The following is a 16,332-nucleotide window of genomic DNA, read 5'->3' on the forward strand; positions in this document are numbered from 1 at the left end:
GCTGGCCACGAAGGGACAATTTAGCACAGCCAATCCACCCTAACCTGCACATCCCTGGGCATGAAAGGACAATTGAGCATGGCCTATCCACCCTAACCTGCACATCTCTGGGCACGAAGGGACAATTTAGCATGGCCTATCCACCCTAACCTGCACATCCCTGGGCACTATGGGGCAATTTAACACGGCCAATCCACCCTAACCAGCACATCTTTAGACTGAGGGAGGAAACCGGAGCATCCAGAGGAAACCCATGCGGACACGGGGATAATGCAAACTCCACATGGACAGTCACTGGATGGTGAAATTGAATCCGGGTCCCTGGAGCTGTAAGGCAGCAATGCTAACCACTGAGCCCCCCATGTTCTTTCAGTTTTTTTTGTTTCTTCCACTAACCAATGTGAGTGGAACAGATATATATATATTTTGAAACAGTGGACAGTGAAATGAAATTAACTACACAGACAAATTAAAAGAAGATAAAATAATTGACAAGCAGAAAGAATCATACAGCAATTCTTTCATTATGAAATCTGTGATTAAGATGTTCCAGTCATTTTAAAGGCAAGATGTTCGATTACTGAGCTACCCACGTCAAAGCCAATAGGTCAGATTTAAGAGTCATAGAATCATACAGCACGAAAACAGACCCTTCAGTCTGACCAGTCTGTGCTGACTATAATCCAAAACTGAACTCATCCCTGCTGCCTATATAATTTGGCCTATATAATTCAAACAGCAAAGGCAGGAACTGTGCAGGTGGATGTCAGAATAATGTGGGGGGGGCGGGGTGCTTGCAGAGCGATATCATTTGAGAGAAAGGTCAATAAAATGCAGGTTGGCCATTTCCAATCAACTGATAACTGAACGGACCCCCAATTGACTTCAGCAGAAAGACCTGAGATGGTGTGGTCTTTCCCTGCTGGGCCTTGGCAGCAGCTGCCTCAAGAATTTTGTTTATTCAAAAATATACTTTATTCCTGAAAATATCTTTGTATTTACACATCGTGACAAACGCAGCTTGCTTCTGCGCAGGAGCATATCAAGGAAATAAACAATCATTGGAATTTGAGTCTATTCAAACCAAAGACATCTCTTACCTGTACGTGTGCACAGATAACTGAATGGACTCCCATCGTACTTCACAGGAAGTGCTCAGATGGCGGTCTTGCCCCACTGCCCCTTGGCAGTAGCTATCCTGACCTTTAGTGCATCCCTCAGCGTGTCGTCTTGAACTTCGGAATGAGCCAGTCTGTAACACTTGGTCACGGGCGACTCCTTGCTTTGGAAGACTGACAAGATTCAAGCAGACCAGAGAAAGCCTTTGACTGAGTTAATGGTCCTCCAGGCGCAGTTGATGTTGGTCTCGGTGTGCGTCTCGGGGGATTAAACTGTACAGCGCAGAGCCCCGCGTCTCAGGACGGACTTTGCACAAACCACTGCATCTTCCTCCAGAATATTCAGAAAATGGAACTTCTGGCAAGGAAATAGGTATTAAAACGCAAACAACAGTTCAGCATGTCCTGCGGAAACCTCTTTGGAAGAGAGTACGTTGGTTAGTCCAGTTCCAACTCCCAACAGCGTGGCTTCAGTTCTGCACCAGCTGAGATTACCATGACAACATCTCCTTCTTCCATCTGCCTTTCTCCTAAGGTTAAATCGCCACCAATCATCTCTCTCCAATGGTCCAGGAGGACTACGGTGACTTTACCTCATTCTCATGGAAGGGAGAGATAACTCAGGAGAGTCAAGAAACTTCTTCCTCGAATATTGATTAGGAGCATCAAACCACGAGAGGTCTAGAATGTCAGTTCAAAGGGAGAGGTAATTCCGTGTCCTTCTACTTGAAGAGTAATCCAATAATGGTGTGGAGAGGTAATGGAGTACATCAGTTGCTGCTAACGCTGATCAGACAGTTTGTCTTCGGGAGAGATGAATGAAGAATGAAATATTAGTTGGGTGGGATGGGGCGAGTGGTGGGGTATACATGGAGGTTATAATCCAGTCCAACTATACACAGCTGGTTAAACTGAACTCGTCAGACGTGAGGCCCAGAGGAGAGCAGAATGGGCTGGAGGCCCAGAACTGTGCTTGCTATAAGCCCGCAGGGGAGTGGGTTACAGGCCGAGAGGGGAGGAGGCTGTAGGCCCAAAGGGGAGCGGGCTAGGGGCCAAGAGTAGAGCGGGTTGACGGCCTGCAGGGGAGTGGGTTAGAGCCCCAGAGGGAAGCAGGTTTTAGGCCCAGAGGGGAGCGGGCTGTAGGCCCATAGGGGAGTGGGCTAGGGGGTCAAGAGGGGAGCGGGCTGTAGGCCCGGATGAGAGTGGGCTGTAGGCCCAGACGGGAGCGGGCTGGTGCCCCAAAGGGGAGTGGGCTGGTGGCCCAGAGGGGAGTGGGTTGGAGGCTGGAAGGGGAGTAGGCTGGGGGCTTGGAGGGGAGTGGCCTGGGGGCTGCGAGGGGAGTGGGCTGGGGGCTGGGAGGGGAGTGGGCTGGAGGCTGGGAGGCGAGCGGGCTGAAGGCTGGGAGGGGAGTGGGTTGGGGGTTGGGGATTGGGAGTGGAGTAGGCTGGGGGCCTAGAGGGGAATGGGCTGGGGGCTGGGATGGGAGTGGACTAGAGGCTGGGATGGGAGTGGGCTGAAGGCTGGGAGGGGAATGGGCTGGTGGCTGGGAGGGGAGTGGGCTGGAGGCTGGGAGGGGAGTGGGCCTGGGGTTGGGGGTTGGGAGGAGTGGGCTGGATTCTCAGAGGGGAGGGGTCTGTCAGCCTGGAGTGGTGCTGGGGCAGCTGTTGGACTGGGGACCGGAGTGAGCAGTCAGTGGTGTGTGAGCCCAGTTGGATCACATGTTGAAACCTCTTGCCCTGATCTACTGCAATGTTTCTCTATAATCTGTCTATTGGACTGTAATGTTTATTCCTTTAACTTTATTTCTTATTTTCTAACTTAAACTATGAATCAATGCAAGTTAATTTACCTTCCTTTTTTTAATTTCAATATTTTGTATTTTGATCAGATGTTCCCTTAACATTCTAAATTCTAAAGGAAACAGGCTTAACGTCTGTAAGCTCTCCTCATAGCGTAACCCCTGAAAGCCTAGTCCTCATTTTTGTAAACCCATCATGTACTCCCTCCTAAGCTGTGGTGTTCACAGTGCTCCAAGTGAAGTCTAACGCGGGCTGTGTGTAACCGCACCATAATTTCAGGGTCGTTGTACTGCAGTCCTCTTGATGTAAAGACCAGCAATCCATTAGCATTTCTGTCCCTCTCTGTGGTATGTTAAAGTGCAATGCACCTGAACCCTCAGTTCTCTTGGGACGGCCACTGGGTTAAACACCATACCATCTAGAAAGTACCTTGATCTATCCCTTTTTGGTCCAAACTGGATGGCTGCACAGTTGCTTGCACTGAGCTCCATCTGCTGCAGTTTTTCCCATTTGCTCAGTGTAACAATATCCCGATGTAATTTTATGCTATCATCTACAATGTCGCCTAACTTTGTGCCATATGCATGCATGAGTGAGAGATTTTGACAGTATCCAGCAGAGGGAGGTTCTGGAAGGTGAGGGCATGTGCCTCTGTGTCTATGAGGGTGTGTGTGTGTGCGTGTGTGTGTGTGTGTGTGTGTGAGTGTGCGTGTGTCTGTGAGTGTGTGTGTGTGTGTATGATTGCATGCATGTGGATGTCTGTGAGTGTGTCTGTGTGAGTATGTGTGTGTTTGAGTGCATGTGAGTGTGTGTCTGTGAATGTGTGTGTCTGTGAGTGTGAGTATGTGTCTGTGTACGTGTGTGTGTTTGCGTGTATGTGTATGTCTGTGTGTGTATGTGCATGTGAGTGCATGCATGAGAGCGTGCATGTTTCTGTGAGTGTGTGCATATGAGTGTGTGTGCATATGTGCATGTGTGTGTGCATATGTGTGTGTGTGTATGTGAGTCTGAGTGTGTGAATGCATGCATGAGTATGTGGGTCTGAGTGTGTAAGTGTGTGCATATGAGGAGAGAGTGAGGTCTGCAGATGCTGGAGATCAGAGCTGAAAATGTGTTGCTGGAAAAGCGCAGCAGGTCAGGCAGCATCCAGGGAACAGGAGAATCGACGTTTCGGCATAAGCCCTTCTTAAGCATATGAGGGTGTGTGTATGCGTGTAGGTGTGTGCATGCGAGCGTGTGCATGTGTGTGTCTGTGTGTGTCCATGTGTGTGTGTCTGTCTGTGAGTTTGTGAGTCCGTCCATGTGTCTGTGTGCGTGTCTCTGTGTGTGTCTGAGTCTGTGAGTGTGTGCATGAGTGTGTGTGTGTGTGTGTGCGTGCGTGTCTGTGTGTCTGTGAGTGCGTGCATGTGTCTGTGTGCGTGCCCTTGTGTGTCTGTGTGTGTGTTTGTGAGTGTGTGCATATGTCTGTGTGCGTGCCTCTGTGTGTCTGTGTGTGTGTGTATGTGTGTGCGTGTGTGTGGTGTGTGTGTGCATATGAGTGCAGCCACTTCGAGGGCAGTGTGTATTGACGCAGACAGGCCAGGTATACATGAAGGTAGTGCCCATTGCCACCAGCCAAGCGATGTCTGGCACACGATGCAGACACTGTGGGTTCAACTCCAACACTATCTGAGGTTCCCGTGAAAGACTTTCATCAACCTGATTTGAGGCATGAAAACCCTCAGATTAAACCCACCAGCGGTCATCGCTATCTAATGGCCCCATGGTGAGAGAGAGAGAGAGACTATGTCTAAGTGATTAGGACTGCACTCAAGAGGGGCAAGAATGAATTCTGACCATCGGGTTGGCCTCTCCTGCTCAATCCTACCCACACGCCCCCACCCCACCGAGACCCTGGAAACAATGAATGCTGGGAACAGGACTGAATCCGCCGAAGGAGGGATTAATCCCGTTCTCCGTCAGCACAGTCACGGTTCTCCGAATAGATGCAGATTCCCTGCGCTGGCCGCATTTCCAGTCTGGTGACCTCACTCCGCGACCAACCCAAGGTAGGTGACCGCCCTTTGATATCCTTCCCTTCTGTTCGGGAAAAGATCCTGAGCTGATCGAGGAACTGCCAAACAAAACTCTTAAAAGAGAAAGCAGCTCTCGGTGGAACAACAGATTGATCCTCCCCCTCCCCCCAGCTGCATGGAGGTACCACCTAAAGTATGCACTGTGCGGAGATTCCTGAGTTAAAATATTCCAGCAAATGGAAAACAGAGAGAAAAAAAAATGAGGCCAGCAGCCAAGAAATGTTTGTGTGTTGCGACTGGTTATTTATATATCCTGCCTCTGGCTGGTTTAATATTTTTAACCAGTATTCACAGGCTGTTCAGTCAGAGACTGGCCAGTGATGCAGGGGTGTGGTGGTCATATTTAGTCCCCACATGCCTTCTCAAACCGCCAACATAAACAAATAAAATCTTGTGAAAGGAAGTGACAAAATCACAGCAGCCATGAAGTTTCCTGCCTTTTTTGGGAGTTGCTCGGGCTGTCTGCAGTCTGTTGCATCCGAGATAAGAAACCAGCTCTCTTGGATCGGGACCAACACTCCTCGTTCAGTACCGAATATCTCCAGTTGCTGTTGCCATCAGTGAGTCAAAGCAACGAGGGAGCGCCTGGAGGGTAGACCTGAGACTAACAACTCTATCAAGATGAAAGTGTGCGGGGTGCCCTTGTTTGTCTGCACTATCATTTTGTCTTCAGGTGAGACTTAACTTTCCAAGGGAGTTTCATCTCCTTAAGACGTGCGTTTTGATTTTCAGTTCCCTTTCCCCACAGGCTCCTTCATTCAAAGAGTTCGCACAAACACTTTTTGATCCGTGTGAGTAATTGCTATCAAACTTCAACCTTTTCCCGTCTGCATGTTACAAGCCCAGGTCCCTCGTAATTGTCAAGAAGTATTTGTGTGCATGCCCGTGATGCCGACGCTATGGACCAAGCGCCAGAAAATGAAATTGGAATAGTTAGGTCACATATCGACAGCATGCTGGAAGAAAATGGTTTGGCACGCTTGCCTTTATTGCTCAGTCCTTTGAGCACAGGAGTTGGGACGTTATGTTGAGATTGTACAGGACATTGTGAGGCCAGTTCTGGAGTACTGTGTCCACGTTTGGTCATCCTGTTATAGGAACGATATTATGAAACTGGAGAGTGTTCAGAAGAGATTTACTTGGATGTTGCCAAGAATAGAAAGTTTGAGTTATAAAGAAAGGCTGGATAGGCTGGGAACTTTTTCGCTGGAATGTAGGAGGTTGAGAGGCGACCTGGTAGAAGTTTATAAAATAATGAAGGGTATAGTTAGGTTTGACGATAGTTGTCTTTTCTCTAAGATGAGAGATTTCAAGACTAGGGGGCACATTTTGAAGGTGAGAGGAAAGAGATTTTGAAAAGGCCTGAGGGTGAATTGTTTTACATAGAGGGTGGTTCATGTGTGAAAACAATTTCCTGAGGAAGTAATGGGTGCAAGTACAATTACAACATCTAAATGACATTTGGACAAGTACATGATCAGAAATTGGAGGGATATGGTAAAAACAAGGACTGCAGATGACGGAAACCAGAGTCTCGATTAGAGTGGTGCTGGCAAAGCACAGCAGGTCAGGCAGCATCCGAGGATCAGGAAAATCGACGTTTCGGGCAAAGGCCCTTCATCTATTCCTAATGAAGGGCTTTTGCCCGAAACATCAATTTTCCTGCTCCTCGGATGCTGCCTGACCTGCTGTGTTTTTCCAGCACCACTCTAATCTAGACTCTGGAGGGATATGGGCCAAGAGTAGGCAGGTTGGACTAGATCAGTTTGGGAACATGGTCAACATAGACTGGTTGGACCAGAGGGTGTGTTTCCGTGCTGTAAGACTCTGTGAGCTGGTTGTTTTTGTTTAGATGGGCTGAAGGGCAATTGTGCTGTGCTGTAGGCCATGTGACTTAATAGTGAGCGTTTCACATATTCCGTCACATGTCCAGGGTCAGACTGGACTTGAAACATCAACTCTGCACCTCTCTCAACAGATACTGCCAGCTCTGCTGAGTTTCTTTAGTGTTCCCTGTTTATTTCAGATCCAAGCTTTGCAAGAGTCTTTGAAGTTGTTATGAATGCACTTTTGAGACACTGTATCGAGAAAAGTTGAATTCTATTTGCAATGTTCTGCATTTTCAATTTAAAATGTTTCCCCCTCAGCCTGACATGTAATATATGTTATCAAAATTAAGAATTGTACTGAGATGTCTAAGAATAGATGGTAGAGTCATTGAGTCATACGGCACGGAAACAGATCTTCGGTCCAACTAATCCATGATAATCATATTCCCAAACTAAACTAGTCCCACCTGCCTGTTCCTGGCTCATATCCCTCCAAACCTTTCCTCTTTGTGTATTTATCCAATTGTCTTTTAAACATACTCACATCACACTTTCTCTGGAACTTCATTCCACACATGAACCATCCTGTCTGTAAAAAAAAACTGCCCCTCAGGTCTTCTTAAAACCTTTCTCCTCTCATCTTAAACTATACCCCCTAATCTTGAAATCCCCCATCTTAGGGATAAGGTATTATCCTGCCATTCACCTTATCTACAGCCCTCATGAACCTCTGTAAGGTCACCTTTCAGCAGGGAGAAATGTGCCACCTTATTCAGCCTTCCTTTATGACTCTGTCCTTCCATATGTTATCAATATTAAGTTAAAAATCACACAACACCAGGTTATAGTCCAACAGGTTTAATTGGAAGCACACTAGCTTTCGGAGCGACGCTCCTTCATCAGGTGATAGTGGAGGGCACAATTGTCAGACAGAGTTTATAGCAAACGTTTACAGAAATTATACATTAAATAATACCTTAATTGTTTGTTAAGGCTGTCATCTGTTCGAATACCATGATAGTTTCACTTCTTTCATGTGTAAATCACAAAACCTTTTTTTAAAAAGTTGCACTCTCAGGTTACAATTAGTGTTAGCTAGACAATATGTTGAAGATAGGCTTTATTCCTGATGAAGGGCTTTTGCCCGAAACGTCGATTTTACTGCTCCTCGGATGCTGCCTGAACTGCTGTGCTCTTCCAGCACCACTAATCCAGAATATGTTAAAGGTGTTAGCCCCCGTGTTCTGTCTTTGCCATAATGTTTAGACTGATTGTAAACTAAAATGTGAGTTAACAGAGTCTTACATGAATTCACGTAGTTTTTGAGCAAAGTACAATGTAACTCTGCAAGTCCAAATTCACCCCACAAACGTATATGTATACGTGTGCATGTGGGTGTGTGTGTGTGGGGGTGTGTGTCTGTCTGTCTGGGTTGGGGGGTTGTGAGTGTGAGAGATAGTGTATATGTGTGTATGTGAGTGTAGAGTGTCTTAAGTCTGTGAGGGGGTGTGTGTGGGAGTGTGTGTGTGTGTGTCTGGGATGGGGGGGGTTGTGAGTGTCTGTGAGAGAGTGTATATGTGTGTGCGTGAGTGTAGAGTGGTCTAAGTCTCTGAGAGGATTCATGTGTGAGTTAGAGACTTAGACCGCTCTACACTCACGCACACACATATACACTCTCTCTCACAGACACTCTCAACTCCCCACCCCAGACACCCACACACACTCCCACAGACATACACACTCCCACACTCACACATGCACCCCCTCACAGTCTTAAGACACTCTACACTCTCTCTCACACTCTCAACCCCACCCAATCCAGACAGACAGACACACACACAAAGACACACACGCACGCGCGCACACACACACATGCACACGCACATGCACACATATACAGATATGTTTGTAGGGTGAATTTGGACTTGCAGAGTTACATTGTACTTTGCTCAAAAACTGCATGAGTTCATGTAAAACTCTGTCATCTCACTTTTTAGTTTACAATCAGTCTAAGCATTATGGCAAAGACAGTGAACACAGGGGGCTAACACCTTTAACATATTGTCTTGCTAACACCAATTGTTACAGTTAACCTAAGAGTGCAACTTTTTAAAAAAGGGTTTGGTGATTTACACATGAAAGAAGTGAAACTATCATGGTATTCGGACAGAGGAAAGCCTCAACAAACAATTAAGGTATTTTTCAATGTATAATTTCAGTTACATCACACTGTAAGCTTTTGCTATACATTCTGTGCCTTACAATTGTGTACTCTACAACCACCTGATGAAGGAGCAGCGCTCCTAAAGCTAGTGCTTCCAATTAAATCTGTTGGACTATAACCTGGTGTTGTGTGATTTTTAACCTTGTGAACCCCAGTCCAACACCAGCATCTCCAAATCATCAATATTAAGAGTATTGTGGTTGTATTCAAATGTCTGAGTGTAGAATATAGAGTCATACAGCAAGGAAACAGGCCCTTTGGTCCAACCAGTCCATGTTGACAATAATCCCAAACTCAACTAGTCCCATCTGCCTGCACTTAGCCCATTTCCCTCCGAACATTTTTTATTTATTTATACACTTTTCTAAATGTCTTTTAAAAGTGACTGTACCTGCATCCGTCACTTCCTCTGGAAGTTCATTCCACACACGAATCACTCTCCGTCTAAAATAATTTCTTTCTGAAATCTTTCCCCTCTCACGTGAAAAATATGCCCCCTGAGTTTGAATTCCCCCACCTGAGGGAAATAACACCTGCCATTTATCTCATCTACACCCGTCATGGTCTTATAAACCTCTGTAAGGTCACCTCTCAACCTCCTATGCTCCAGTGGGAAAAGTCCTAGTCCATCAGCCTCTGCTTATAACTCAAACCCTCCATTTTCCTGGCAACATCCTGGTGAATCTTTTCTGAACCCTCTCCAGCTTAATAATATCCTTTCTGCAACAGGGCGTCCAACATGTTATCAGAAAATACGGTGAATTTTGTTGAGCTTTTGATAACATTGAAGTAGAAATCTTTTTTGCAATGTCCTTTTACAAATGTTCCGAATGATGTTTATATTTGGATCATTTAGATCTTCATGCCTCTCTCAACAGTTTGGTATCTTTCTCTCCTTCTAGTTGACTCAGAGATCATTACTGTCTCCGATGGGTGGCAAGAGGTTGACGCAGCTGTCGGATCCCAGATTTTGCTCAGTTTAGCAACATCTTCAGAGCTGAGGAGTGGTAGCTGGAGGTTTAACTGCTCTGACGTGGCTCTCTGGATCAGTAACGTCACGGATATCAGCAATGGCTATTGTGGCCGGGCGGAGTTATCTACAAATGGATCCCTCACGTTGAAATCACTAACGATCAACGACAGTGGAGATTATGTTGTTACCATGAACCCACCCTTCTCAAACGTCTCAGTAATGTCAAGGATCGCGCTAAACGTGATTGGTAAGTCAGGATGATGTGTGCGATTACCCTGGGATGGTTGGATGTTTTGGTGTTAGCCTCCTGGCATTGGGGACGTCTCTTTGTGGGAAGGTGGTGATGCAGTGGAAATCTGACTGGGCTAGTAATCCAGGAGAGGGCTGGGAGGAGCCACGTTGAAATCCCACCAAGGCAACTTGAATTTCCTTCATAACATCTGAAACATAGACCTAGTCTCACTAACAGCGATGGTGAAACCATTGTCCATTGTGGGAAAACCCCTGAGGGGGGCTCAGTGGTTAGCCCTGTGCCTCACAGTGCCAAGGACTCAAGTTCAAAGGTGTGCAGGTTGGCTGTGCTAAATTGCCCTGATATGTATGATAGATGGGTTATCATAGAATCCCTACAGTGTGGAAGCAGGCCATTTGGCCCATCAAGTCGACTCTGAAACTGAAGAACATCCCACCCAGAGCTCCGACTATCCTGTAACCCTGCGTTTCACATCACTAACCCACCTAGGCTGGACATTTTTTAGCGTGGCCAATCCACCCTAACCTGCACATCCCTGGACATGATGGGACAATTTAGCATGGCCAATACACCCTAACCTGCACATCCCTGGACACTATGGGACAATTTAGCACGACCAATCCACCCTAACCTACACATCCCTAGGCACTATGGGATAATTTAGCATGGCCAATACACCCTAAACTACACATCCCTGAACACAATGGCACAATTTAGCATGGCCAATCCACCCTAACCTACACATCCCTGGACACAATGGGACAATTTAGCATGGCCAATCCACCCTAACCTGCATATCCCTGAACACAATGGCACAATTTAGCATGGCCAATCCACCCTAACCTGCACATCCCTGGACACTATGGGACAATTTAGCATGGCCAATCCACCCTAACCTGCATATCCCTGAACACAATGGCACAATTTAGCATGGCCAATCCACCCTAACCTACACATCCCTGGGCACTATGGGGCAATTTAGCATGGCCAATCCACCCTAACCTGCACATCCCTGGATACTATGGGACAATTTAGCATGGCCAATCCACCCTAACCTACACATCCCTGGGCACTATGGGGCAATTTAGCATGGCCAATCCACCCTAACCTGCATATCCCTGAACACAATGGCACAATTTAGCATGGCCAATCCACCCTAACCTGCACATCCCTGGACACTATGGGACAATTTAGCATGGCCAATCCACCCTAACCTGCACATCCCTGGATACTATGGGACAATTTAGCATGGCCAATCCACCCTAACCTACACATCCCTGGGCACTATGGGGCAATTTAGCATGGCCAATCCACCCTAACCTGCACATCCCTGAACACTATGGGACAATTGAGCATGGCCTATCCACCCTATCCTGCACATCCCTGGGCACTATGGGACAATTTAGCATGACCAATCCACCCTAATATACACATGCACGGACTATTGGGGGAAATCGGAGCACCCGCAGGAAACAGACACGAGGAGAATGTGCAAACTCCACAAACAGTTGCCCAAGGGTGGAATCAAACCTGGGTCCCTGGAGCTGTAAGCCATCGTGCTACCCATGGATTAGCCATGGTAAATGTAGGGATAAGGTGGCATGCTCTTCAGAGGGTCGGTCCAGATACAATGGGTGGAATCTGTACTGTAGGCATTTTACGGTTCACTGATAGGGAAATAAATCTGCCACTCTTTTCTGAACTAGCCCACATGTGATTCCAAAACTGCAGCAATGTCATTGCTTCCCAAGTGCCCTCTGAAATGGCCTGGCATGCCACACCATTCAAGGGGCAGTTAAGGACGGGCAACAAGTTCTGGCCTGACCAGTAATGCCCATGTGAGAGAATACAAACAGACCAGCCTGTACAACTTCGTGAGCGTGGAGGTAACTGTTTCATAACTGAAAGGAAGGACTTTAGTTTTGGTCACAGAAAGGCTAAGAGAATTAAAATTAAAAACTGAACTTACAGGAGCGGGAGGTGTGGGATGGACCAGAGTCTCTGGTTAATCCAGAGACCCAGGTTACGTTCTGGAGAGCCAAGTTCGAATCCCGTCACACCAGAATTGGGATGAGATATAATTCTGGCGTTAATGGTCTAATGGTGTGGTACAGCGGCTCAGTGGTTAGCACACTGCTGCCCCACAGCACCAGGGACCCGGGTTCGATCCCAGCCTTGAGCGACTGGTCTGGGTGGAGTTTTCACATTCTTCCCGTATCTGTGTGGGTGTGCTCTGGTCTCCACCCACAGTCCAAAGAGGTGTAGTTAGGGTGGATTGGCCATGCTAAACTACCCGTAGTGTTCAGGGATATGTAAGTTAGCTGCATTTGTCAGGGGTGAATGCAGAGTAATAAGGGAATGGGTCTGGGTGGGATACTCTTCGGAGTGTCAGTGTGGACTTGTTGGGCTGAAGGGCCTGTTTCCACACTATAGGGATTCTATGATAACCGTGATTTGTTTGTCAGGAAAAACCTATCTGGTTTACTAATACCCTTTAGGGAAGGAGACTATTGTCCTTACTTGATCTGGGCTTATACGTGACTCCAGACCCACAGCAATGTGGTTATCTCTTAACTGCCCTCTGGGCAATTAGGGATGGGCAATAAACCCTGGCCCAATCAGCGACACCCCCAACTTATGAATGAATTTTTAAAAACATTATGTTGGTACCCTGACTTAAAAGAAGAATTAGAATGAAATTATTGGATTTTTGAGTAGTCTCGCTCAGAAACATAGACCTATGTTGTAGTTGGGTAGTGTCAAAGGTGAAGGGTACAGGCCGAAGGCCACAGATCAGTTGTGATCATATTGAGCGGCAGGATAGGCTTGAGGGGCTGAGTGGCCTCCATCTGGTGGGCAGCAAGAACAGGGGGTTGGAGGGGGTGGGATTTCTGGGCAGGCAGGACTGTAGCCAGCTGCAACGGCAATAGCTTAATGCTCATTAAAACACTCCTTGTCCAGGTTGGTGGCACCCTCTTTCTAATAGACAACATCGCATAGAGCCATAGCCATGTATAGCTTCGGTTCAACTTGTCCATGCTGACCAGATATCTAAATCAATCTCGTGCCATTTGCCAGCACTTGGCCCCTATCCTGCCAAACCCTTCCTATTTAAATACCCATCCAGATGCCTTTTAAATGTTGTCATTGTACCAGCCTCCACCACTTCCTCTGGCAGCTCATTCCATGCACGTACCACCCTCAGTGTGAAAAGGTTGCCCCTTACATCCCTTTTATATCTTTCCCCTCTCATCCTAAACCTATGCCCTCTAGTTCTGGACTCCCCCACTCCAGGGAAAAGAACTTGTTATTTATCCTATCCATGCACCTCATGATTTTATAAACCTCTATAAGGTCACCCCTCAGCCTCTGATGCTCCAGGGAAAACAGCCCCAGCCTATTCAGCCTCTCCCTACAGCTCCAACCTTGGCAACATCCTTGTAAATCTTTTGCGTTGGGCTGTCTGTGCCCGCGTGCATGTGTGTGAGTATGTATGTGTGTGTGAGAGAAAGAGTTTGGGTATATGTGTGTGTTTGGGTGTGGGTGAGTTTGGGTGAGTGTGTGAGTTTGGGTGTGTGTGAGTTTGGCTGTTTGCGTGTTTGGCTGTGTGCACGTATTTGGGTATGGGTGTGAGTTTGGGTGTGGGTGTGTGTTTGGTTGTGTGTGTATCTGGGTGTGGGTGTGAGTTTGGGTGTGTGTGTGTTTGGCTGTGCGTGAATTTGGGTATGGGGTATGAGTTTGGGTGTGTTTGGGTGTATGTGTGTGTTTGGGTGTGGGTGTGAGTTTGGGTCTGTGTGTGTGAGAGTGTGTGTGTGTGAGAGATGGTTTGGGGGGGTGTTTGAGTGTGTGTGTGTGTATGTGTGTGTGAGCGCGTGTATGTGTGATTGTGTTTGGGTGTGTGTGTGTGTGTGTGAGAGAGATGGTTTGGGTGTGTGTGTGTTTGGATGTATGTGTGTGAGAGAGGTTGTGTGTGTGGGTGAGGATGAGTTTTGGGTATGTGTGAGCTTTGGGTGTGTATGTTGAAAGCCGTGGGAAGCTGTCCTCCCTGGAACAGAGAAGGGAAGGGAGTTAAATTCAACAGCACGAGGAATTCGACAGAGCTAATCAGTGAGGCACTTTTTCCACTGGCAGCATCAACGATAATGAGACAGTGTGGATTAAAACTTTCCAAAAGAACTGGGGGCGGGGAGGGGGATAGAGGGAGAGAGGAGGACAAGCTTTTCTGGACAGAGAGTCCTTTTATATTCTAGAGCGCAGTGCCTCAGACGTCAGCTCAGTCATGCATTTGGCAAAGAATAGGATGCATACAGAAAAGTAAAAACGTTGGGCAACTATAGGAAAAAGCAGAGCTGTGTGAGTCATTGTGGAGGTGAATGTAACTGTTACCTTTATGGTACGAATATTCTGGTCTGTGAAATGTGACAACTACACAGTAAGAGGGGGGTTTCAGGTTAGAGACCTCTCCCCCTTGATGTCATATAACATTTTAAAATCCTCTGATGGTTCTCTGGAGGAAAAACATAACGGCTGAAGGAGAGAATGTGACATGAACATGGAAAGGACAGGATGAGTATCAGAATAAAGAGCTTGCAACTTTAACAGAGACAGAAATTGCTGGAGAAACAGACCTGCTGAGTTCCTCCAGCAATTTCTGTTTTCCTTTCGTCTTTCCAGCAGCCCTTTCGGGGGTTTTTGTTTCAATCTCAAGCTTGCAAATTGGGTTGGCCCACTGCCATTCTCTGTGTGCAGCCGGCCTCTTGGCTCTGAGTGTGAGGGAGAACCAAGACTGGGGGAACGGCGCTGTGTCAGAGTCGCGGGAAGTTTTGACATCCCCCGGGTCAAGCGGGGCACACCCAAAATACTGCGAGCGGGGTAAACGGTAACTCACTGACACAATATACAAGCCTCATGGCTGGAAGCAGCATCAGAGCCCAACGATGCATGCGGTTTGGTTAGGAATCTGTAATGTGGGTGATTCACCTGTAAACTATTTGTATAGAGGAATACACAACAGACATTTCTCTCTCACAGCTGTGTTCACGCATTCCTTCATAAACTCTCCCTGCCCCCAAGAGCTAACTAGCTCTTTCAGAGTGACTGGAAACCAGTTGGAAGGAAACTTTCAAAAAATTCCTCTGAATGAATGAGTAAGGAGCAATTTTGGAACGGATCACTGTCCCAGCCTCTGGCATGGCATTATCTCCTGTCAGGGAGATAACGGTCACACTTAGCTTGAAGGCTTTCAAAGAGTCCTGTTGGGTTCTCCATGACCCCCCACTAATGTCCCCTGTTTACTTCGAAAATAGGTGTCTCCCAACATCCTCGTCAGAATCCTCCGTACTCAGGAGGGACCCATTCCTGACAGTTCCCACAAACGATAAATTTTACGCATGAGGAGCTTGTTAAAAATGCGTTAAAATGGTCAAAAATATCGCGGATGTTGATTTTTGTCACTGCTTATGTTTTTGGCACGGATAGGTGAATTCACAATCTGTGTTTTCACAGATACAGAAGATTTATGTTATATCTTCTTTTGCTTAACTTGAGAGGGTGTTCCTGGTGCATTTAGTTGGAATGATTTTACTTGCATCTCAAATCAAGTCATGATATTGCCTTCCCAAACATTGTCAAATCAGTGAAAGTCTATCCTCTACTGAAGCATAGAATTCCTACAGTGTGTAAGCAGGCTATTCAGCCCATCGCATCCACACTGACCCAATAGGCTGGGGCTGTTTTCCCTGGAGTGTCAGAGGCTGAGGGGTGGCCTTACAGAGGTTTATAAAATCATGAAGGGCATGGACAGGGTGAACAGACAAGGACTTCTCCTGTGGTGGAGGAGTCCAGAATGAGAGGGCGTAGGTTTAGGGTGAGAGGGGAAAGATTTAAAAAGGACCTAGGGGGCAACTTTTTCATGCAGCGGCTGGTGCACATATGGAATGAGCTACCAGAGGAAGTGATGGAGGCTAGTACAGTTACACCATTTAAAAGGCATTTAGAAGGGTATATGAATAGGAAGGATTTAGAGGGATATGGGCCAAGTGCTGGCAAATGGAATTAGATT

General features: G+C 46.9%; 1 protein-coding gene across 3 annotated transcripts in view; it reads left to right on the top strand.

The window, feature by feature from the left end:
• Positions 1-5,343: 5,343 nt before the first annotated feature.
• LOC122544181 (cell adhesion molecule CEACAM5-like) overlaps positions 5,344-16,332 on the top strand; it is a 65,487-nt gene continuing 54,498 nt past the window's right edge. For 2 of the 3 annotated variants that reach the window (XM_043683223.2, XM_043683224.2), the window contains exons 1-2: positions 5,344-5,665; positions 9,948-10,265. In XM_043683223.2, the coding sequence (XP_043539158.2) occupies positions 5,614-5,665; positions 9,948-10,265 (370 nt within the window). In that variant the 5' untranslated portion in view covers positions 5,344-5,613. The remainder of the gene's footprint in view (positions 5,666-9,947; positions 10,266-16,332) is intronic. The other variant, XM_043683222.2, reaches the window with a different exon arrangement.

Source organism: Chiloscyllium plagiosum, unplaced genomic scaffold, assembly GCF_037043375.1.
Source record: "Chiloscyllium plagiosum isolate Xiang-an unplaced genomic scaffold, Cpla_swu_hap1 HiC_scaffold_38, whole genome shotgun sequence".
Lineage (NCBI taxonomy): Eukaryota > Metazoa > Chordata > Chondrichthyes > Orectolobiformes > Hemiscylliidae > Chiloscyllium > Chiloscyllium plagiosum.